The 24,667-nt window shown below is 34.0% G+C and overlaps 1 protein-coding gene and 1 long non-coding RNA gene across 3 annotated transcripts in view; both read right to left on the bottom strand.

Annotated features, from left to right (window-relative positions):
- The window catches only part of LOC100740896, a gene marked incomplete at its 3' end in the record, with an annotated part of 216,037 nt that overhangs the window by 105,607 nt on the left and 85,763 nt on the right, over positions 1 to 24,667 (bottom strand). The window contains 2 exon segments of the mRNA XM_033320227.1: positions 6,425 to 6,617; positions 7,832 to 8,034. Coding sequence (XP_033176118.1) covers positions 6,425 to 6,617; positions 7,832 to 8,034 — 396 coding nt within the window.
- On the bottom strand, positions 9,799 to 21,277 carry LOC105680619. Of its 2 annotated transcripts, XR_001102204.3 has the most exons (4): positions 21,267 to 21,277; positions 15,635 to 15,637; positions 10,334 to 10,418; positions 9,799 to 10,112 (listed from the first exon to the last, which is right to left on the bottom strand). It is a non-coding gene; the product is annotated as an uncharacterized LOC105680619 (long non-coding RNA). The 2 variants fall into 2 exon arrangements; XR_004461529.1 differs by lacking the exons at positions 15,635 to 15,637; positions 21,267 to 21,277 and adding an exon at positions 12,756 to 12,767.

Consider the following 24,667-nt stretch of genomic DNA (forward strand, 5'->3'; position numbering starts at 1 on the left):
GTAAACAGACGTTTGTTTGGTTTGAAGGACCTCTACTAGGAAATCTATGAGATTTATGGAAGGTACTTGAGACTATTGAGGGTACGCAGTGAGTATCCGAAGACATCTGGTTACCATCTTGCCCGCGGTGTGTGGCCTCGGCTAGGTAGAGTGTTACGCGACGTAACAGAGTATAAAGAAATAAGTGACAACATAGTAGAAAGAAAAATAAGGTACAAGGAGAGGAATTGTGGTGGTTTATAATCGGAACGCAAAAAGGACATGGAAAGAAATAGAGGAAAGAGTAGAGGGAAGGAAAGAGGAAGTGGCGATCATAGGAGGAGATTGGAATGCAAGAACGGGAGAAGAGGGAGGGTTGATAAACAAGGAACTAGAAAAAGAAAAGAGCAGGAGATCAAAAGACAAGACAATAAATACGGGTTCTATATTTTCAACTTCTTTTTTTCGCGTAGAATCACCCCCTTTCCGCTTGTATCACCAATTACCAACCACCCTGTATATATATAATTAAAATAGAAAACTATATATACAGATCCATGTACCTTACTCGGAACCCGCGAAACAAGCGCAAGAACTCGGAAAATGGCAACATTGCTCTAATAAAAAGACACACGAATTCCTTCAATTTAACATAATTGCTGAAATTAACGGTTGTATTACAATATTCTTACAATACATATTATTCTAACCTTCGTTCACATCCTATTAAAGTTACTCTTATTATCTTACTTCTTTTCATAGTGTGTTGCTACATACGTACTTACTGTTAGTAACATCGTTATCTTACAGTCCTGTATGCCAGCTTTATCTACTAACATCAACATATTGATGCATTTTACATGTCGCTCGTACTCTAACGACTTTATTAATACACCCGCTTTCATTTTTCTAGAACATGTATATCTTAAATTTATCCCATTCCTCATTTCATCCTTTAGAAAATAGTCCTTCCACTTGATGTTTTTGTTCGATTCGTTACATTTTCCTTCTTAACTCGGTCAATTGTAGCATTGCTATCTATTTTTGATCATACTAATCTATATTTGTTTTCTAAACCTAGATTGTCTATTAAACTTACAATCCATTTAACCTAACTATCACATATTGCTATAAGTTGTACTTCGCACCTTGAAAAAGCCACCAAGTTCTGTTTCTTGCTCTTTCTACTCACTAAGCTGGTTGTTATTTTTCTTGAGTACCCACTGTAGGATTTTGCGTCCGATGTAACGCTCCAGTTTGCATCTGTAGTCGCGTTTATGCTATACCCTACTCTTCTGTAGTGAAATCTATGATCTTTGGTACCTGTACCTTCTCAACGCCTTTAAATGGATTTAGGGTTTTGGCTGTATTGGAATAACTTGCTTGTACAGAACGATACGTTAGGCCCTGAGCCTACAAACAGATCCCCAAGCATTTCCCGATATATCTGCGTGTCTACCGTTGTGGCATTATCGCGAATGTCTAAATTTTGTTGTGAATCTATCGGTGTCTTTACTGGATTGCACTAATTTGTATTAAGAATCTTATCTGTATAACTTGTCTGAAACAAACTTAATTCTAATTCATTCTTCTCGATCTTCATGTTTAAGAAATTAATATTTTGGTTCTGAAGTAACTCTATTTGCTTATTAATTCCTTTTACTGTCATAGGATGTCATATATTAGAAATAGTTCTAATTTCCTTGACTATACTTAACATGCATATGCGCATGCACACACAACATATGCATATAGTAATATTATACTATTTCTATCCTAAATTTTATAAACGCATGGGTCTTCCTCTAATCTTGGCATTCCTAAATCATTCGTTCCTAAGAACATCATTTATGTTTTGATTCCAGTGATATCCTAGCTGGGGTAGTCCATATATACTTCTATTCAAGTACAGGCTTTGTCTCGAGCCTTTGTAAATCCTGGAAGTTATTCCACATTATAACATAAACTTCTTCATTTATCTTATTATGTAAATATGCGCATTTTACATCAAACTGCTTTATTATTATATATAATGGTTAATGCTGATATAGCCTTAACAGTCTCTAGTTTTATCACGAGTGCGGAGGATACTTCACAATGTACTCTTAACTTTAGCTGACAACCAACGCCTACCGATCTATTTTTATACAGTACTACTTTGTTGAGGATACGGAATTTGACATGGAATATCTACTTGCTCTTTATAACTCCCATTTGAATTTTTCTCGGTACCAAGTTCCACACGTTACGCTGCTCCATGGACATTATTTATTCATTCATCGCCTTCTTCCAGTTTTCTGTTTTTCCTGAAATTACTGCCACATCTTCATTGTTAGAAATCAATATGTTACATAACATCACATTATTTGCCTGTTCCATTTTCCTACTCCTCGCCCTTGTGTTCTTTCCTTTGTTTGAAATTTATTCTATGTTCTAAATCTTATAGTTTTTCCTTTATATGTTATCTCATGTGATTCCTGTACATTATCATCACACAGGCTATCACTAATTTCCTACTGTTGATTCTCTACGTCCTCTTCCATGTCTTCAATCAACGGTGTTATCTGTTTTTCATCCTCGCGGTATTCTTTTGTGCTTCCTTCAACATATCTTGTTTTTCCCGAATCACTTTCATATCCACCTTCCTGTAACAGCTTAGAACCGCTGACTTCTTTATTCAATTTTACCGCCCTCACCACCTCTATTTCCTTACTTTTCAGATCATATATTCTGTAAGCTGTTCTTTACATATCCTTACAGATATTCTCTTTGCTCTTTTATCTAACTTATTTCTTGCCTCTTTGGGTATATAATAGTATGTGATACTCCTAAATATCTTCAAATACAAAGCAGTCGGCTTCTTACCTACTTACTCTTCTAGTGGTGTTGCCATTTTGTTTATACCGGTTGGCGTTATATTTATGTACATGCTACAGTCACGACTATTTCTGCTCAAAAATCTCCCAAGAAATGCGCGTCTATCAGCATCGCTCGCATTTTGTCTTCCAAAATTTTTCATCATTCGTATTCCAAAAGTGTTTACACTTTCTCCACTCCCCAAACGTTTAAAATTAAATCCCTTGAAACATATGAAAAGGCTAGAATGAAACGTATTATAAGAGAATTGTAATAAAATCATTAATTAGTAATTATATTAGGTTGTCAGGAAATTCCTTTTCGTTTTTTTAATAGCAGGTAAGTATAAAATATATTTCCTCCTGTGTACTTTTCTTAAATCATGTATGATCCTTTCTGTTCTACCACATTTTGCCATCTCTCCGGGAGCCTCATAATGCCATTTTTTATTGAGAGGGCACTTATCTCGACTCGACCAAGATCGCTTACGCGCGGTGTTGTCGCAGAGAATTCAACTTCCACCCCCAGTAATAAACTTTTTTAAAAATGGTACTCTTTTATTGCGTTGAATTAGTAAATCGCATGTCGAGATTCGATTCAGGGGATTGCTCTCCGTTAGTTGATGGGGAACCTACACTTCGTAGCGATTAACATACCCAAACTTTGTTAAATGCTCATGAATCGTTATTCGCGAAATGTTTAAAGTATCTGTTATCTCACGAACACTAGATCTTAGGTTTTCATCGAGGTAGGCCTTGATAAGGTCAGTGTCAGTGGTGGATGGACGTTCGCTGCGATCTTCATTTTTCAGATTAAAATTTCCGGCTTTAAACTTCCTAAAACAATTCCGGACTGTTTGAACAGTTATAAACCGATCACCACAAACGTCACAAATCACCTTTGCAGTGTTTTTAGGCGTACTGTCTTTTTTAAAGCAATGAAACATAACGTGACGAAAATGCATCTTTTGGTCTTCCATATTTCATCATGCAAAAAACACTCGATGCACTTTCTACTAATGTCGAGAACTGCTCTCTTGCCTTACCAGAGGATAACTAGTGATCACACGATTGACGGTAGAGTGATCTGGTGGTTTGTTTACACGAGTAGAACGAAATAAGGCCCCGAGCGGCGAGCGGGAAAAAAACTTTCCTGACGACCTAATATTATCATATAATTTTATATTCTAAGGAATTCATGTGTTTTATATTGGAATTTAACTTCCAAAATCCATAACATATATGGTTACTATTACAATCATACATCGATTTTAAATCAGCCGTCTGTCTGAAAAGTAACTATGTACAATATTATTATTTACATCCTCACAAACATCTAGACTCTTTTTTTACTTCGTTGAGCTAGGATAATTCATCATTAACATGTTAAATATTTTCTTTTATATACGTTGTAATTTAAAATTTGATAACGACCGCATTCTATAAATTGGTCGCTATTATCTGGTTTCGAATCGCTCTGCTATGAATACATTGACTGCAAGAACGAGAAACGAAGGAGTACGTGAGATACACCTTATAGAGTTCACGTTCAGACAATTGGAAATTCTTTGTAATAACTTTTTAAAACTCTACAAAATTTGTAATTCATGTAACTCGACATGGCTGAGCATCTGTAGCCTGGTGTTGTAAATATTGATCGCGACGATATTGTAACGTCAATCCACATCAGAGACCAGGCCGCTGTCACGACCGGCTCACTTTAAAATCGGAGATAAAGATGTGGCATGTATAAACAATGTATATCGCCCAAGTGCCTAATGAGCCATCAATATCCCAACGATCCTTCCGCTGAATATTCGAGGAGGAGGCGTGCGTGGCGGCGATCGCGAATGCCTAACAAACTTAAGGATAGTGGGGATATTGAGGGGTGACAAAAGGCAAATAACCGAATCCGATCGGAAGTCGAGTTGTAAGTCTCAGTCTTGGATAGTCACGCCTAGAGCTCGGAAGAAACATTGTGAATTGTGTTAGAAGAAAAATAAAGTTTTTTTTCTATTTTTTTTTTTTTTTTTGTTGTTGTTCTCTTGTGTTATTTTACGTGACAATATCAAGTAAACGAGTGAAAGGGGCAATTCATTCATCACTCTTCACGATAACCCGGTCGGAGCTAATTTTCAAAAACACTATAAAGGATCCCGATAATTGTATCCGAGTGAATCGCGTGTTCCGAGATAAATGGATATATAACAATCATTTTTGCTCCAATTTTAAAAATAGTTATTCCGTTATCTTTTTCAAGGTGTACGATTACGAGTGACAGTAATTGTATACATTTATAAATGCCTCAGAAAAAGGCAAGAAATAAAAAATAAAAAATGTATAAAATAAATAATATATAATATATATATATAAAATATATATATAAATAATAATAATATATATAAATAATAATAAAATATATACATAAATAATAAATAATATAAAAGAAATAAAAAATATATAAAAATATATAAAAAAGATATATATAATAATCATTATATATGTATATATAACATATAATTGTTATACAATTGTTTCGTATATGCAATATAATATATAACATGTAATTATATAACACATTTAATAGTTATATAATTATATATGATATGTATATGTTTTATATACATATGCTATATAATGATTATTACTATTATATATATATATATATATTCTTTTTATATATTTTTTATTTCCTTTGTTCATACATTTATAAATTTATATTACTATCACTCGTAATCGTACATCCTTCAAAACAGAATAACTTTTTTAAAATGAAACCAAAAGAGTTGAGTTGTTCTGAAAAGTTGAAAGGATTAATTTACTAGATGACGTATAAAAGAATTTCGAAAAAATCGCAATTGGTTGGAATTGCGCAGAAAACAGTACAGCTGGGTTTTTACAACTTTCATATCTAAGACTGCAATGAAGATTTTAAACATGTGTTTTGTAGATTTATATCAGTTATATACATTTTATCGAAATCGGTTAACGTTGCTATGTGCTACAAACGATTAAAAATAGTGAAAATTGCAGTTTTTTACTAGCACTACTTTCAGCTTATTACTGCAATAAATTTGAAAATTCCGAAGGCTACGGCTTGTTTTCGCATTAAGAGATTTTGATTAAATTTGCAGCTTATGTATATGTATATGTATACGTGTAACTGACATAAATCCACAGAACGTATTTTTTAAAGTTTCGTTACAAGCTTTACTATTTTACTACTTCGCTATGTTCTTTGCGATTACAATTAAATGTCATTTTTCGAAAAGTCCTTTACACGTCATCTAGTAAACTAATCCTTCCAACTTCTCGAAAAAGCTCAAGTTGTTTGATTCAATGTTAAGAAGCTTATTCTGTTTCAAGTATGAACCAATTCGAGTACGTGCAACTGTACATGTAAAGAAAAACAAATAAATAGTAGTAATAATAATAAATATCAAAATATATATTAAAATTTGTTTAAATTTCTTAAATAAAGCTATATTTCCGCGTGTTATATTTAAATGTTCTTTCGTACTTTTTTAAAACTTTATTATTCGTTCTTTTTTTATATGAATCTATTTTTTACGTTGAGGTTTGTCTTTCACCTCTTGCTTTCTGAAGCAGCGTTATAGTTGGATTCTGGGCACGTGGCAGATGAGGTGTTGAACTTAACGAACTTAATCCTTGCGAAGGTGCTGAATGCGAATTGACAATTCGCGTACTGCTGTCATAACAACTTCGGGACGTTTCTTTCTTTTCTTCTTCCGTTTCCCAAGGTGGTGGGGCCTCCTGTGTACTCTGACAAATGACACGAACGGAGAAAAAGCGTTAATAATAAAGGGATATAAATTTCTAAAGCAATTCTGATTTCTATTAATACTCGTGCTGTTAAGACATTCGTACAACTAATGGCTAATAATAATAAATAGACTTAAATGATTTTAAATTTTCGAAAACTCAAAAGTAGCTGAATCCTAATTTTAATTCCACGATGTATGTAATATATTAATTATATAAATAAAATAAATCTTCACAAATCTGGAAATATTATATACATTACTATACATGAATATTCGTGTATAGTCAAATATCCCTTTGAAAATAAATGAGAGATTATTAAGCAATCATGTGCATGATCTCTCAAATAAGTAAGCGTCTACTAAAAAAAGTTATAAATCAATAGTAATGAGTAGATGTCGAAAAAAATTCTATGCTTTTAAAAGTTCTGTAACATCGATGGAGGATACATAATAAAGAAATTATTGAAGGTTTTCAAAAATAAAGGTTATTTATGAAAAATTATACTAATTTACAAATTTATTCTTTGGTCCTTTCGCCAATGAAAATACAAAAAATGTGTTCGTTCAAATAGTGCATTTACGGCACTATATTACTGTTATATTATACAGGGTGGTTGGTAACTGGTACAAGCGGAAAGGGGATGATTCTACGCGAACAAAGAAGTCGAAAGTGTAGAATAAAAAATTTTTTTTTTTAATTTTTCCATCGTGACAACGATCTACAGTGAGATCCGTTATAACGATACGCAATAAAGTGCACGCGTACCGAGCGAAAATTCAAAGTCGATTTTCTCGAAAACAAAGTCTCGAACGAAAAATTTGTATTCTATATTTTCGACTTCTTTTTTCGCGTAGAATCGCCCCATTTCCGCTTGTACCACCAGTTACCAACCACCCTGTATATATTGCTTTACGGGTTTCAGCAAGGAACAATACGATTATAGTCACTTGAAGTTTCTTTGAGATGTATTTAAAACAAATAGAAATTTCCGGGGGCGTGTAGACCTAATAATAGCACAAAGTTCTTTCATACATCTAATATTATAAATAAAAACGTAAATATAATAAACCTTTAAGTAACGTTATATTTCGATCGTTTCAACAAACGTTTACATTCCCTACTTTTAGTGGGGTGGAAACGAGACTATTAAATCTCGTTCAAGTTTGTGGGCGAACGAAATGGATCGTAGCATATGTCTCTTGATAACTTACTTCTTGCTGCGCTGGCTTTTTTCGGCTCAGAATAGGGCTTTCGAATTGCACCGGTCGAAATTCCTTTTTTTCAGGAACTGGACTGGTTCCGGCGCTGGAAGGCGTCCAGACAGGAGGGATTCCAGTATCCTTTGGAGGTTCTTTCTGTCCAGGACTCGGTTCCTTTGGGGGTGGCGGTGGCTCGCTTCCAGGTGACCAAACGCCTAGTAGCAAATATTCGTATTAGTAAACTATAGCTATTAATATTTCGTACTCATAATTGTTAGACTGTAGATATTTATATAAATTCATATTTTTTAATTATGGACATAATTAAAAAATGAAATGTAGGTATAGACAATTGTTTCACTTACTAAATAAAGTACTATACTTTAGGTATTTTATATATCTCGATATATCATTTTATATCAAATGTGTGAATGCACTGATAATATATAATGCATTAAATATATAATAGTAATAATAAAATATATAATAAAATATATAATGCATTGATATATGATGCATTCTCTGCACTTTTTCATTTTCAAATTTCCTATAAATCCATAAAAATCCGCAATCTAATAATTGTCATTTAACGTAATGTTAAAACTTGCACATTAATTACGAAAAAAGTGTAAATACAAACGAGATACGTATTAAGAAATAATTCATCATGTAAAAATTATACAATGGATTGTAATTTATTGAAATAAATTGTATTTGTACTAACATATATAACGTGCGCGCGCGTGTGTGTGTATGTATATTATTAGAAATTTTGTGATGAAAAGCAAATATTTATCGAAAAACTTATAGTCAGTTTTTCAACAGTTCCTACGAAATGTTAAATTATTCTTGTTATGTAAATGTTAAATGTATTCTTCTAATTTTTTCCTTTCCATGCTTGAAACATACGGCTTGAAAAATTGAAATATTTCCGAAATCCATCGAGTAAACACGAAGTCCACTTTTCCAATGACCATCTCTAATGAATCTCTAGCTATGTAAAGTTTGAAGATTATGCAAAATAGGTCTTCGCTTCTTTTTAAACACATTTGGTGCACAGCATGGTAGCTTTCTCAATATCATACCCTTGTATCGTAAATGTTTCTTTCGGAATGAACTCTCCATCATTACATTGCCATGCTTTAGACATTTCGAAGCAAGAGGTTAGAACAGTTTTGGAAGAACGGAATCGTTCCGACGATCGACGAGGAACTTTCAAAGAAGTGAAAATATTAAGTTAGAATGTTATTTAGGTGTATTGGGTGTGCAATACGCGTAATTCGAGAAATGTTCGTGCAGTGAGAGCTGTATGCAATGTAGCAATACTTTTTACAAAATAAACCAACGATTGCGGGATACCGGTACGTTAAATTCTGCGAAATCTGGCGGACAAATTCAGCACGACGATCCGCATTTCGGAGATAAAATACTGCACCTTATTCAAGAAAATTCAAGTAGAAAAAATCTTCGCAAACGAATGAATCGAAAAATCTAACGCAATTCCAATTTCCCCGTGAGGCAACAATTTACTGATGAGGCAACATTTAATAAATGTGAAATAACAAATATATATATGGAACATTTCCAGGTACGTGAAAATCCACGCACATTAAGAGATGGTTCACGCAGGATGGCGTGTCACACATTCTACCAGCGCAATGCAAGAGCACTTGAGCTGTTTTGGAAACAGGTACATTCCTTGTTAAAGAGATAGCCCAGGTGAGCTATCTTTAATTTCTCAATGACGCGTGTAAAGTTTTTCATCTGTAACGTATAATATCAAAATATTATGAGCTCAGGATATGCGGTTCGTTGAAATTAATTAAAAATATTACGAGATTTAGTGTGTAGCAAAAAAATTGTTTTATTTTAAGAACGAAGAGATAGCACGCTCTGCTAATATTTTTAGAAATTGTTCAGTAAGCCATGATTTATCAACGAGTAAAGATTACAGTACAATATTATATAAATTTGTAAGTATTTGGGACGCGGAAAAAAACGAGTCTGAAAAAGCAAATTCTTGAACTAAAACAGCAACAGTTATCAGTAGCAAAAATATCGAAAGTAATAAGAAGAAGTCGTAAAGTAATACACAATTTCTTAAAAAATGTTGAAGATTCTGGCAAAAAGAAAAGTACTAGTGATAAGCGAGCAATTTTTCGTGTAGCTTCCAATTCGCAGTTAACAACGAAGCAAATAATGGAAAAATGTAGTGTTAGTGCCAGTGTTTCAAGTGTTCGTCGAGTTCTACTATCCTGCAAAAATGTCAAGAGGCTAAAATCGAAAAAGAAACCTTCGTTAACAACGAAACACAAAGTAGAACGTTTACGCTGGCAAAAAGAAAAGTACTAGTGATAAGCGAGCAATTTTTCGTGTAGCTTCCAATTCGCAGTTAACAACGAAGCAAATAATGGAAAAATGTAGTGTTAGTGCCAGTGTTTCAAGTGTTCGTCGAGTTCTACTATCCTGCAAAAATGTCAAGAGGCTAAAATCGAAAAAGAAACCTTCGTTAACAACGAAACACAAAGTAGAACGTTTACGCTTTGCAAAAGAAAGAGTGCATTGGAAAAAGAAATGGAGAAGGGTCCTATTTTCAGACCTTTATCACTGCAGACGTGTGAATACAGAATACGGCAAAATTCTAAGAGAAAAGTCAGGTACTGTTTACAAGAAAGCGGAGGACATATCGAATATCTGTTGTAATTTGTTGTATCTTTTCTGGATACTCGCGACCGAGACATTCGCAGTGCGTGTGTGATATTGCTGTAAACACTCGCGGACGGGATAATCGTGGTGCGTGTGTGATTTTGCTGTAGTGACTCGCAGCTTTAAAAAATTACAGGAACCTTAATCCTCTCTACTCGGAAATTGTATAGGATAGTTTTCGAAATGCTCTTATGGATTTGCACGAGTCAGCAGGTTTAATGTTCAATCTACCATTTCCTTTGCAAAACATTGCGTGGGGTTGTTTACGTCTCTGAATGCTGTGGTCTTCTTTGGGATTGAGTAAGATGGTTTGCCCATGTGCGGGGACATGTTGACCGATTTTTAATTGTCAATAACTAAAAAACAAAGCCGAAAACGCAATTTTTTATTCTTGATTTTCGTCTTATTTTGTCTTTAAGAATCAGCCCTTAAATTGTCGGAAACCTGTAGCCGAACAACCTGTACATCGATTCTTCGAAACATTCTGCCTAACAAAGCATAAAGGTACATTGCTCTTCCCATGCCGATTTCTCATTCCATTAGATAAATCGATTCTAGAAAAGGACGGAAGAAATTTTTGGGCATTCATGCTGACGACGATAATCATTCGTGCTTCGCGTGCAATTTTGAAATGATCATTAACCGTTCAAGATCTGTTCCAAAGATTTTGCCGCTCTTGTGAGATTCATTGTAATTTTAGTCTTCTTGAGAGTAATAATAAAATATGTGTTTTTGTGACAGATTTAAATTTTGAATATTCACTACGCCACAAAATTGAAGGACCACTGAATTTTTTAATTTTCAATATTCACTACGCCACAAAATTAAGGGACCTCTGAATTTTGACCGAAAGATTGTCAATATTTAAACTGCTGTAACTTCATAAAGAAAAAATCGTACAACTCTCTACCGCAGTTCATTTTAAATGGGGAATTCTTTGCTTTCACGGTCTTGAACTTAATCTTTTCAAAGATCCTTTTTTTGTTAGAAAACGGCGTGGAAAATTAACTTTTCTTCTCTTCTTTTCTTTCTTGGAGTTCGTTTTAAGATGAATTTATAAAGAGAAATTTGTCCTTTACAATATCCTCTAAAAAGTTGGTGTACGATTCTTTTCGTCGTCTCATCGCATTTAGAGCAAAAGGTATGCAGTTAGTATTGGAATAATTCAAAATAAACAATAAGATTCCGCGGTCCAACTTGTGCCTCGTGTAGTGTATATGTTTAGAATGCTTCTAGTGTATGTGTGTTTAGTATCAGTGCGTGTGTGTCAAGCATGTGTTCAGTGCACGTGTAGTATACGTGTTTATAGTATGAGTATTTAGCGCTGAGTTTAGCATATTTAGAAACGAATATTACCCCTTAGTTGCCTTATCGCTTCTTGGCATCATTCGTTTATGCTAATACACAACATGTTAATTGATTACACATTAATTCTTATTCTTGAACAACGCCCACAAAATCTGGAAAACCATCTAGTGATATTGGATGCATTGGGATTGGAAGATGCACTTCGGAGGGTTTGAAACAGTTTCCCCTAATAATTAAAGGACGCTGTACGAATATGCACGAACGATGCCAAGAAGTGATAAGGCAATGAGAGGCCTTTTGAAATGAATGAAAGCCGAATTTATTGTTTCACTTTGGAGGAACGCAGCATTCATCTGCCCTGTCTCTACAAAGGAAGTGTAAATTCGGTTTAATACTCGTTTCCAAACACACTATACACTCACACTACAGAAGCATTACTAAACACACGCGTTTATCATACACATCACAAACGATGCAAGTTCTACGTAATTTCAAACACTATGCAATTTCGTGGTACATCTTGGATAATTACAATGTTAGCGGATACTTTTCATTTAAGGTGTGATAAAACGGCGAAAAAGATCGTATATCAAATTTTTATATGTCGTTGTAAAGGAAAGACTTTTCTTAAAAGTAAAAAGATAAAATTTCTATTAAAATCAACACTTATCCGTTCTTCATCTTTTAAACATAGTTTATTGTTTGATTTTTAACCGATAGAATGAAACAAAGTTAGTGTGGCGGGAAGATAAATGATTCAATTTGCAAATTTGTTAACTGAAAATAAAGAGATGAAATTTCCGTTTTGTTACAGTTACCGTGGTTGATGCCAGGGACAAATGAGTTATAACGAGACGCGATAAAGTGCACGCGTACCGAGCGAAAATTCAAAGTCGATTTTCTCGAAAACAAAGTCTCAAACGAAAAATTTTTATTCTATATTTTCGACTTCTTTTTCGCGTAGAATCACCTCCTTTCCGCTTGTACCGCCAGTTACCAACCACCCTGTATATAATCACACGATATAACAATAATTATGTGTATGTAGGAAATGTGAATAAGGGAAAGGAGAGAAATAGAAAAAAGAAGAGAAGGAGAGAAGAAGACAGATTACACAGAACAGAATAAAAGAAGAAAATATGGCAAATTAAGAAGAGGAGAAAATTCTAAACAAAAGTGGCAAACAAATTATAAAACAAGGTAATTCTTCTACTTTTCTATGTTGCTTATTCCTAAGTATACGTATAACTACGCAGGATATGATATATCGTGTGCATGTAGGATTTTGGTTTGAAGAAGTATGTTTATTAAATTTTAAAGAACGAAAATAGAACAAGAAACCTAATAACTCGATGTTTTACAATTTAGCACAACACAATTCGATACAATTTGTATTGTACAACTTGTACAACATAGCACGATGAAAAACAACACGATTCAATACGTTTTTAAACAACTTCTTGCATAATACGTTGTGCTCTGACAATTCTTGACTTACGACTGATTGGCAAGCGATCCTGAATTTTTCAGAAAGCGTCACACATACACTTGAATTTTTTGATACTAAATAATTAATATATATAACTAAGATATATATATTATAATATAATTAATATATATATTTATTTATTTATTCATGTAAATATATATGTCAAGTTCTCATTATGATTAGGGTTAGGGGCGTGAAACGAATCCTCATTTGGACTACACATTGTTGCTATGCAATGGAGAAGACATTGACTAGTGCAAATACGACAATTACAGAATTTGACAAGTAACCGCGGTAATCAGACACTCGAGAAGCTAATGACAATGATCCTAGGTCCAACAACGAATCCGCGGTCAACGGGGTAACAGAATGCGCTTTCTTCCAAAACACAAGTCGTACTCAACTTGCTTGGCTACGGTGCAAGTATTACTAAACTAATTCTTTGTTAAAACGTGGAATATCCACCGAGCGTAAAGACGATAAGTCACTCGCTAATAGAGAGAAACTCCTAAGAGAGAAACGACTTTCCATCGCGATGATGCTGCAGAGGAAAACTATGATGGGGACACGAGATCATCGGATTCGTCGGGGATAGCCTTCGTTCGGAAAGTGAGGGAAATTGGCGTTGCTGTTTTGACGTTTTAACAAAGAGCTAGTTCGGTAATACTTGTACCGTAGACAAGCAAGTTGAGTACAACGTGGACTTTGGAAGAAAGCGCATTTTGTTAACCCGTTGACCGCGGATTCGTTATTGAACCTAGGATCGTTGTCATTAGCATCTCGAGTATGTAATTACTTGTCTATAATACAGTTACTTGTCAAATTCTGCGATAATCGTATTTGTACTAGTAAATATCTTCTCTATTGCATAACAACAATGTCAAATTTAAATGAAGATTCGTTTCACGCCCCTAACCCTAATCATAATGTGAACGCGACATATATATTTAAATATTTGTGAATTCCAAATTAATAAATGTACATATATATGTATCTTCGTTCTTTATTTCATGTGTATGTATGTGAATGAGATATTTGTGTGGAAAATATGTGTGATTCGTGCAAGACAGCGTTCGACCACATTTAGTAGCACCTCAAAGTATTTAATGCATATGCGATTTTTCTGTGAACACCCGCGGACGGGACGATCGCGGTGCGTGTGTGAAATTTGTATAAACATTGTTTATATGTGATATCATTTATTAATTATTTATGGAGGCAAAGGAAAAGAGAAAACATTAATCCTCTCCACTAAAAAATTCCATAAGACGGTTTCCGATATGTTGTTATGGATTTTAATGAGTAAGCAGGTATAACGTTTAATCCATGATTTTTCTTACAAAACACCGCGCAGAATGGTTTACATCTTCGAATGTCATAGTCTTCTTCTCTACTTGCATGAGGCAAGTTACTGCCCATATATCGTTTGATTTGAGAATCGCTATTTCGGCTGCTTAGGTTGACCTACTTTCGTTCGTGTAAGAAGATTTGCTCACGCATAGGGATTATTTTGGCTACTTATGAATAATCAATAACTAAAAAACAAAGCCGATAACATAATTGTTTCATCCCTGATTTTAATCTTGTTTTAACTTTAAGAGTCGCCCCTGAATCGACAAATGTAAATTCTTTTACATTTGTAACTAAGCATCCTGTATAGAATCTCCATGTGTAATTTGAGATCTTTTGATTTAACGCTAAAAGTGTTATCATAGTGAAAATACTGTAAATGAAAACATTTATTTAAAAATACCTTGCATTTCAAATTTTTCTTCAATGTACTTCAAACGTATGTGTTATTTAAGAAGACTATTTTGAATGTTATGAATCATGAAATAGGTTACAGCATACGCAAGTAGATATATGTATACATATAAAACATAAAATGTTATTTATGTTGGCAAAAGCTTACAGGTCAAGAAGAGTAAAATTAGTATCATCGTACAGAGTGAGTCACGAAACATAATCAATTTAGATCATTCTGTTGTTAGTGAATTGATCGAAACAATGTTTGTTTGGTATAACATGGCTTAATGGCGTCTTTAAGATGATTATACTAAAGTCATCTCTTTTCTTTCGTAATTTTGAAGTCCATTTTCAGTTTTATTATAGATGAACTTATAATTTTGTTTACATGATATCTATCTTTTACTTGATATTTAGACGAATTTGACATGCGTCAAATATCCTTTTTCCACTTCAACCGAAGAAACATTACAAAGATATCCTTTATCTTGATTAAGACGATATTCAAACCGACGTCCATCAGCTGCAATACACTAGGGTAAACGCAAAATTAACGACTACTTCACGAACTTGGATCGATATTTGTTAAATGTTTCCTCTGTTTAGCTAGACAGAGAACATAATACATATCGAATTCGTCTTAGTATATCTTATACCCGCTGAAAGGAAGTACAAGAAAATTAAAAGTTTATTCATAAAAAATTGAAGACTTTGAAAATTCACTAACAGGAAAACCTAAACAACAGAACAACAAACAACAAAAATGGAATTTATTATAATTATCTTAAAGGTCTCTTTAAATCTCTTAATGGACTGATTGAAAATTTTTTTTCACAACAACAAAATAATCTAAATTGATGATGTTTCGTGGTTCATCCAGCAGGTATGATATAATATATTTATACATATATACAGAGTTATCTACTTAACTTGGAACCCACGGTTACGAGAACATACGAAAATGGCAACAGTGTAACGTGTACACTTACTACTACAATTTAATGTCGTTCGCAATCTACGAGCTGTTGCTAGAAGTATAATTAGGCGAAAACACAGAGCGATTTAGCTGTCAACGAAGGACTTTAAATTTGACGTCGCAATAAAGAGAAAACGATCGCTGAGAAAATGAGCCTCGCGTTTTCGCCCGACAATTTCGAATTCCCGTGTGCTCCTGAGGCTTCGAAGTAAGCAAGCGCAGTTCTGTTCCCAAATGTAGCTCAATTTTTTTTTCATAACTGATATCTTGGCTTATGCTTACCTGAAATGCGATTATAACGAAATTTTTGTTTTTATTTAAAACTACATTCAATTGCCAAAATTATTAAAAAATTGAAATTATTCACATTCATACAAACATCGAGGTTCTTTTTCCACTCCGTCGGTTAGTTTTCAATTTTAACATATAAAACATTTTCGTCTAAGTTGTACGTCAAAATTTTTAAATAACAATCACTTTCTACAAATTGTCCGGTATTATCTGATTTTGGATCGCTCTGTTGTGAATACGTTGAATGTAAGAATATGAAACAAGGAAATCAACCGAGATAGAATAAGAATCTCATATTTAATACAGAATTAACCTAGAATTCATATTTATAAAGTCCAGTTTACAAAAACAGAAATTAATTTAATCTTCGTACTGTGGTACTTGAGTTCGTTCGGACTAGTCGACGAAGGATGGAAACTGTTTGTTCCTTGCTTGCTTCGAAGCTTCGGAAACGTAGAAGCGTATAAAATCGTTGAACGAAAACATGAAGCTCGCTTTCTCAGCGATCATCATCTTCCTATTTTGACGGCAAATTTAAAGTCCACCGGCGACTATTAAACCGCTCTGTATTCTCGTCTAATTATACTTCTAGCAACAGCTCATAGATGGCGTGCATGTTACACTGTTGCCATTCTCATATGTTCTCACGTGCGCGGATTCCGACTTAAGTGGATAACTCTGTAGTAAACATTTCTTGTATCTTCGCACATGCACGTTGTGCACGGCGCTCGCCCGACCCTTATTTATAAACAGAAGATAAGCGGCCAGTGGTCCGCAACTAATACTAACTTATACGCCACCACAGACGCACAACTATAGACAGAATTCACAGTTCTGTTACTGGTTGTTTTTCACGAATATCTCAGAAACTACGCGAATTCAGCCCTTATGTATATAGAGAAAAATCGTTCAAATTGTCGACTTCTACAACATAGACAAAAATAATCAAAATCGGAGTCTAGTCAGTCTTTCTACAGATCTTTTCACAGAAAATCCAGTAGGATATTGATTATCCGAAATCAATTTTCGGATGGTTTACTTTAGCGAGTTTACATACTTCTGAATCACAGTACCTGGCACATCGACGCTATCACATAGCCGGATCACTCATCCAACCACAGCCATATAGACTGGTGTGGACCACAGTCACATATCCGGATGTGGAAAGTCTTATGGCGAAGGTAAGGTTTTTAATAACCAGCAAATGTCGATCAATTTATCCACAGAAAGACGTTTTAATCAAGTAGATAGGTTTCGTTGTGTAACGTGATCATATGTTTCCCACCTGAAACTATTATGTAAATCATCTAACGGTAAATCCATACATACAATCGTAACATATGTTGAATGAGCGGACTGCGGCTCACGGTCTTGCTCCCTACCCCGCTGTTTCACAGAACTCCGTGAAAGAACAAAAGAGCAGGCATAAAATGTTACTTTTTTATTTAGTGGGTGGAAGCTTTAGGCTTTAGATCACCTTTTAGAATTTGGAACACCAAAAATCTACGTCTGAGAATATAAGTTGGAACAAACACGTTATATCATAATCATAATTATGTTTTAGTATATCTTTATATCATAATTATATAATAATTTAGGTGAATATAATTATAACTGTTATAACTCAATTAAAAGTGAATATTATCGATGCATTGAATTTAGGTTTGGGTTAGATTTTTCAATCTGACCGCTGTGAGGTGACCGGCTACGCTTGCGTGAAATAATAACGATTATTGTATTTCATAAAATAATATCAATTATTCGTTTCCCTATTATTTTTATAATTAATTTATTATTAGTTCATGCAATCATTTTCGGCCGTCGCGAGGCGGCCGGATTGAGAAATCGAACCCAAACACTGATGATATTCACTTTTAAGTGAGTTATAACAGACATTTGTTACAACCTCACACGTGCAGTTGTACACGAGGCCTTTAAGCTCGCACAACCTTCCTTTACAAACAGAAAATAAGTGGCCGACAAACAACACAGCCACAAACGCACAACTATATGCAGAAATACACATGCAAGACGGTACCAGCTTCCTTTGTCGCGAATATTTCGGAAATTAAACGAGGCCGACGATTGTATGATAACAGAAAGATGTTCAAAATGCTGATTTCTGTAACATATTTATAAATCATCGAAATCGGGGAGGACGGAATGGTTCTACAAGATCACCTATTATTTTCATCATTTCATACCTAATCATTCGACGTTCAACAAATGAAGTCTAGCTGTTTCTCAGTCTTTCTCTCTCTCTCTCTCTCTCTCTCTCTCTCTCTTTCTTTAACATAGTTGTTGATAAATTGGATTCGACTTAACGTGTTCCTCTAATTACGTTGACTGCCACGCGTGTTTTCAAGGAAATCTCCGTCAGGCCACGCGTGCCGCAGTACCAAGCGTTCTCTGCTAGGTACTCCCATCGATATTTTAGTAATGCGAGTAAATAATTTTTTTAATAAACCATTTTCGAATTACTTTTATAACAATTCAATAGTCTTATTCTTCCCTCCGGAATATCTTTTCAAATACCTACGACGATTCTTCGCAAATAGTCAAATAAACGACACCCGAATACGGGTTTACGCGGCCCTACCAGAAACTTTATTGACACCTGAATACGGGTGTCGTGGCAGCCAACGTGCTATGAGAGTTTTTAGACCTGTGTATACGATCGTGGTGTGGACTACAGTCATATTAACAGGTCTCGACACTCATACACCGGTCTAAGGAAAACCTACCGGTAGTGACTAATTATGAAAAATCAGCATGTAAGACGACAAAGTCCGGGTTCTTGCGGGACAGAGATGAGTAAAATATCTCTGTCTTTGTCTCAGACATTCATAGCATGTCACGCATGCGCAGGACGAGAACCTTTTTGTCTTTCATGTTAGTTTTTCCCAACTAGTCACAACCGAATCTTCGCATCATTTTGCCTAGGCTTCAGTGTGAGCATCGAGACCTGTCATATGATCATGGTCGTGATTAGTTGTGAAAATTCAACATGGAAGACAAGAAGGTTCCGTGCATGAGTGATATACTATGAATGTCTCAGATAGAAATAGAAACTTTGTACTTTGTCTGTCTCGGAAGAATTTTCTCGTGTTTATTTCCCAAAATTAGTCAGGATCACGACTTACTTTTCGGACAATTCTCCTTGGACAGTATCGAAACCTGCTTATATGATCATGGTTTTGTCAATGATTTTGATATAGGAAAGCCCAGACTTGTTTACATGACCTTGATTAAGAAATCTAATATTTCTATTGAGATATGTATAATTTTATGTGCTAGGCTAAGTTACACGCCTAGTAGTAATACTTGTATGTAAATATCAGTGAGTGGAAGTATGTGTGTGCGCGGCGTCTCGAAAACAAACGAATGTAAACTGTTCAGTCGATTAACAGTCGGGTATGGAAGTGCTGAAGCGCGTGCAAGTATGTATCGATGAATATCTTCGAAATCGTTTAACAAATAAATATATAATTATTCTAGTATGAATTCTAAGTGTAAATTTAGTGTTCCTATACCATTATTTCGGCTATTAAGATCGCGTTATATGTATCTTATAATGTAAGATACTAAATACTAAAATTATAATTTAAGATTTTTTATTTTTAGTTTTCCAGAAAACGTAACCAGGATCCTAATGCTTATGGGCGGCAATTTACATAAAAATTAATTTCTATTCTTGTCAATTTGAATTAAAAGCTGAATTTAGATCAAAATTGATGCTTAGTATCTCATTTTCTTTTTTCTTTTCCTAAAAATAATATAGAAGAATTTTTCTAGAATCGATAAATGATGTACCGTTACTTAATTATCAAACTGAATCCTTTGTTGATTTGTACAAATAATAATTAGCATTTCTCTCGTATATTGCAATATACAATATGCGTATTTAGAATCTATCCGTTTTTTTTTTTTTTTTTTTATTCATTGTCTGAACCTAGTAGTGGAAAAGTAGGTTAGAGTTTTTGAAAATAAAAATAAAACATCGGTTAAATATTACCTTGATTTAGAATGTTTCTATTACCATAACTTAATCAAAAATTAACTTGTGTTAAATATACCGATGTTATCACAATAAGATTTTCATTATAGTAACAATAATTTGCAGGAAGACTATTATAATTAGAAGTAATTAAGCATTAGTAACCATGAACATTGTTCGGGATTTTGGGTGACTCTCAGTTAATGACTTGGACAGCACATCAGCCTTTTTTGGAAAAGTCCGAAGTTTGTACCTGCCAAATTGTAAACTTTACGATGAAGATCTCGCCGTGAGACTAACTAACAACCTAAGTGCTCGATGGGTTCGCTCTAAGGTAAACATCTGGTATTATTCAGCAACAACAGAGAAAATTGGAAGGAATAGATCCCCATCCCATAAAAACCACGGTGAGAAGGAAATGTTGACCGACCAGTCGAAACATTACGATCTTCCATGCATAAGTTTAGGCTCTGTCCTAATTGGATGTTGTACATCGACAAGTTCGATAGTCCGTGTCTATATAAGTCAGATACTTAAAAAAGGATTGTGTGGAAGGAGTTGTGGAAGCAGGAAAAGACAGTAAATCTGATTAATGGCTGCGATAATGCGATGTAGAAAAAGGAAGATTCATAAGTGCAGCACTTGAGAGGGCTGCACAGTATGTGCGCACAGTGGAGACAGGTTTTCTCCTCCGTATCGACGGAGTAACATTAAATGCAATAACAAAACTTTTTCATTTTAAATCTTTTGTTAACATATTGATGAGATCTTCTCTATTAAAATAAAATCAAACATAACATTATTATAAAATTAAGCAATGCGACAATATTCATATACTTTCATATAAAATTTACTATAGAATTTTGTGATATGGTGTTTGGTCTGATTTTACTCTTGAAAATCTTATCAATGTATTAATGGGATTTTTATTAACAAAAGATTTAAAATAAATAAGTTTCGTCGTTGCATCATTGCTGTCTCGTCGATACAAAGGCGAAAGCAACCCCACTACGCGGCCATCTTAAGCACCCGAAGTCAGGTCAATGATCATTTTCGCATGAAACGATCGCTACTAATGGTGGAGAGTTCCTTTTTCTACGTTGCATTGTCGTACGACTGATTTGCTCCTTCGATCTTGCACTATCCTTTTTTATGTCGTTGTATGCCTGACTTATATGGAAGCTGTCGTATTGTCGTAGGATTAAATGTTTATCGATCAGTAGTCGGTCTTGTCGCTGTAGTGCTGTGCGACATCCAGCTATGGCCTAGGATAAGACACAACTTAAGAGGGAGAAACGATACTTAACGCTGAATTTCAAAATTATGTTACTTTTTATACCGACTTCGGGAAAGAAGGAAGATATCTCAATTTGATGAGTTTTGTTTTTAATGTATGTTCGCCGATTTCTCCTAAATGGCTTGACCAATCAAGATGATTCCTTTTGCATCGTATGAGGTAGGTTTTCAGAGGCATGTTCAAAACGGTACGTTCTCCCATTGGTCCCATTAAAGAATTTTTCACATTTATTTATCGTCAAGTACTGTTTACTACAAAAATCTAATTTTTAAGTATGTTTGTCGATTGCTCTGTACTAGAATAAGCTATCGGGGTAAAATCTTCTGTATCTCGTAGGGGTACATCATCGCCGATTGGTCTTGTTTACATTTTTTCAATTTCTTTATTTTTAACTATTGTTATAGCAAATGACCTATTATTCACCTATTTCATTTCATTGTGTCATCCATTTCTTTTCATAGGCTTATCGCTCAAAGTTTATTTGACCCGTTTCTGTTATTATTATCTCCTCGTTTTCAGCATACTTGGTCGTTTCTTTATACATTGGTTGTAGGAAGTAGACTTCAGCTGTTTCTTTGTGAGTCTCCTTTGTCATGCAGTTTATTGAGAATTTTGTTCCATGCTGAATCAGATATGGCTTGACGGACTAAACTTTTCACGCGGATTAAACTTTGCAAAATTCTTTTTCCCAAGATCAATTACGGCCCTATTCTGTAATTACGGTTTAAAAATTAAATTAAAGGCTCCTTGTAATTGCGGTTACTATCCAGCTTAGGACAAACGGTAATATTCTTCGTTCAATGTCCCCATCACATTTTGTCATCTGAAATGTTGCTACTATCGGAGATATCAGAATGTAGCCATCGGAATTTTAAATATTGAATGCGACGCTCCTCCGCAATTACTCCTTCTTCGTGTATTGCATTGAAAGCAGCTGTCTGGGCAAGCGCTGCTTCAATAATTCATTCCGTATGTACAAATCGTTCGACGGTAACGTTTCTCAATATAGACTTTAACTCGTGTTTCCATCGCAGGAAACATTGATCTGCGGATTCGTTTTCGAGCATAAATCTACTTTCACTGCGCGATGATATGTAACACACTATCAAGTTTTGAAATACACTCCTCTATCACTATTCAAAATACATGTAATAACGGTGCGGAGTACAGCTGGTTTATTCCTCATCCGCTGGGGAGTTCGCATAAATTTTTATTCTCTAATAAGAATTAAAAATTGAAAGGAATAATAAATAGATACAAATAAGTGACGGTCTTTTTAGTGATAATGACAATCATTTTTCGTTCATTGATCGCTTCACTAAAAAATGTGAAATATTTTTCGCTCAAAAATATTACTCAATTCGAAATGCGCTAAAAAGTAAGAAATAATTTCTGTTTTATTCCTATTTGTATGCAACAACCTTTAACTCTAGAACTACCACGCCAGTCAAATTGACTGGTTCGACAATTTTATAAATGTGTCAACTCTCGTTTAGGGATCACGATTCCAGATGGATCACTAATACCAAAAATGTACTACGTAACATGGAATTGCTTCTGTAAGAAAGTAATAAATCAATAAATATAAAAATATTCTATTATTACGTACTTTTTAAAGACCAGTCATTTTCACTGGTTTTGGTAGAAATAGCTTCGTGTTAACTATAGTTAACTATAGTTAAGTTTCTCTTCATTTTTAGTTTTTAACTCTCGAAAACCATTGTTTTAGTTAGGACATATCCCATAATAAAACGCATTTATAAAATACAGCATACTGTCAGATGATTTTGCGAGGGCGAGATACACATGTATGTAATTTCTCTCTACCCGTCAAATTATGAAGATAAATGAACAAGATTTTCATAATAGCTCCAAGAGTGCCTCTGCATTATTTGCATAATGACAACTCGAAAATCGCGTTTTTTGAGTTATGTCGTTTCCATCGCAAGTGTGCGATATATACATATATACAAGGTGTCCGATTTTAATTTATAAATGCCAATTACTGGTAAGTTACATGCTATATGAAAAAAATGTTCAGACAAAAATTGAGTCGCGCAACTATTAAATGGAGTCATTTAATTTTTAATACACTAGGTCCGTCTTGATTTTGTCTATAAAAAAATTATTATCCTTATCTATTTCAAAGAACTATTAATTTAGTAAATATTTTAACTTTTATTTTATAAAATCTATCGTGTGAAATACAGGGGAATCGTCTTCAATTACTCATTACTTCACAATAATGGTAATTTAATCCATCGATAAATCTAATTATACAAATAAAACAAACAATTATGAAAATATATTTCTCAAAGTTGAACCACAAGGACGAATAACTAAACTAAGGGATCAATTGCAATTTAATTATTTTTCACATACAAAATGTCTGTGTATTAACCGAAAAGGAGGCGATTCCTCGTGTAAAAGATAGTCGAAAATATAACACAACATATTATCATACTTAGGTGTGTTTTTGAGAATATCGAATTCGCATTCAATTAGCCGCAACAGCTCGATTTACCCATTCTAACTACTGGCTATCGTTGTGCTGATGTTTATAAATAATATCAATCAAGACTAGGTATAATTGTCAAGAACGTTATTAGCTTCAATGATTTATTTATTTTAATTGTTTATAAATTTAACAAAATCGCGAATATTTCATTACACACATTTAAAGTTTCAAAAACTAATTTCTCAAGTACATATTGTAGTTTCAGTAATTTTAAAGTAAAATTTTACAAAATCTAATCTCAATTTCAGAAATTGGTATATTTAAATCGTTGTTATGGTTTGAAATATCTTACTACATTTTACTCTTCCGCATTTAAAACATAATGAGATCAATATGTACAAGACAAATATATTTTTTCTTATTAAAATAACGATCATAAATAAAATATGTCTAAAGGATTTTTCATACGTAATCCAATTAAGGAGTACGATAAAAAATTTCGAATTAGGTGTACAATATGTCGACATAAACCTCCTATAAATTAGAAATCTTTTCCGATATTATTTCAAATATCTGGTCA

This window comes from Bombus impatiens, unplaced genomic scaffold, assembly GCF_000188095.3.
Source record: "Bombus impatiens unplaced genomic scaffold, BIMP_2.2 scf_0261, whole genome shotgun sequence".
NCBI classification, from domain to species: Eukaryota; Metazoa; Arthropoda; class Insecta; order Hymenoptera; family Apidae; genus Bombus; species Bombus impatiens.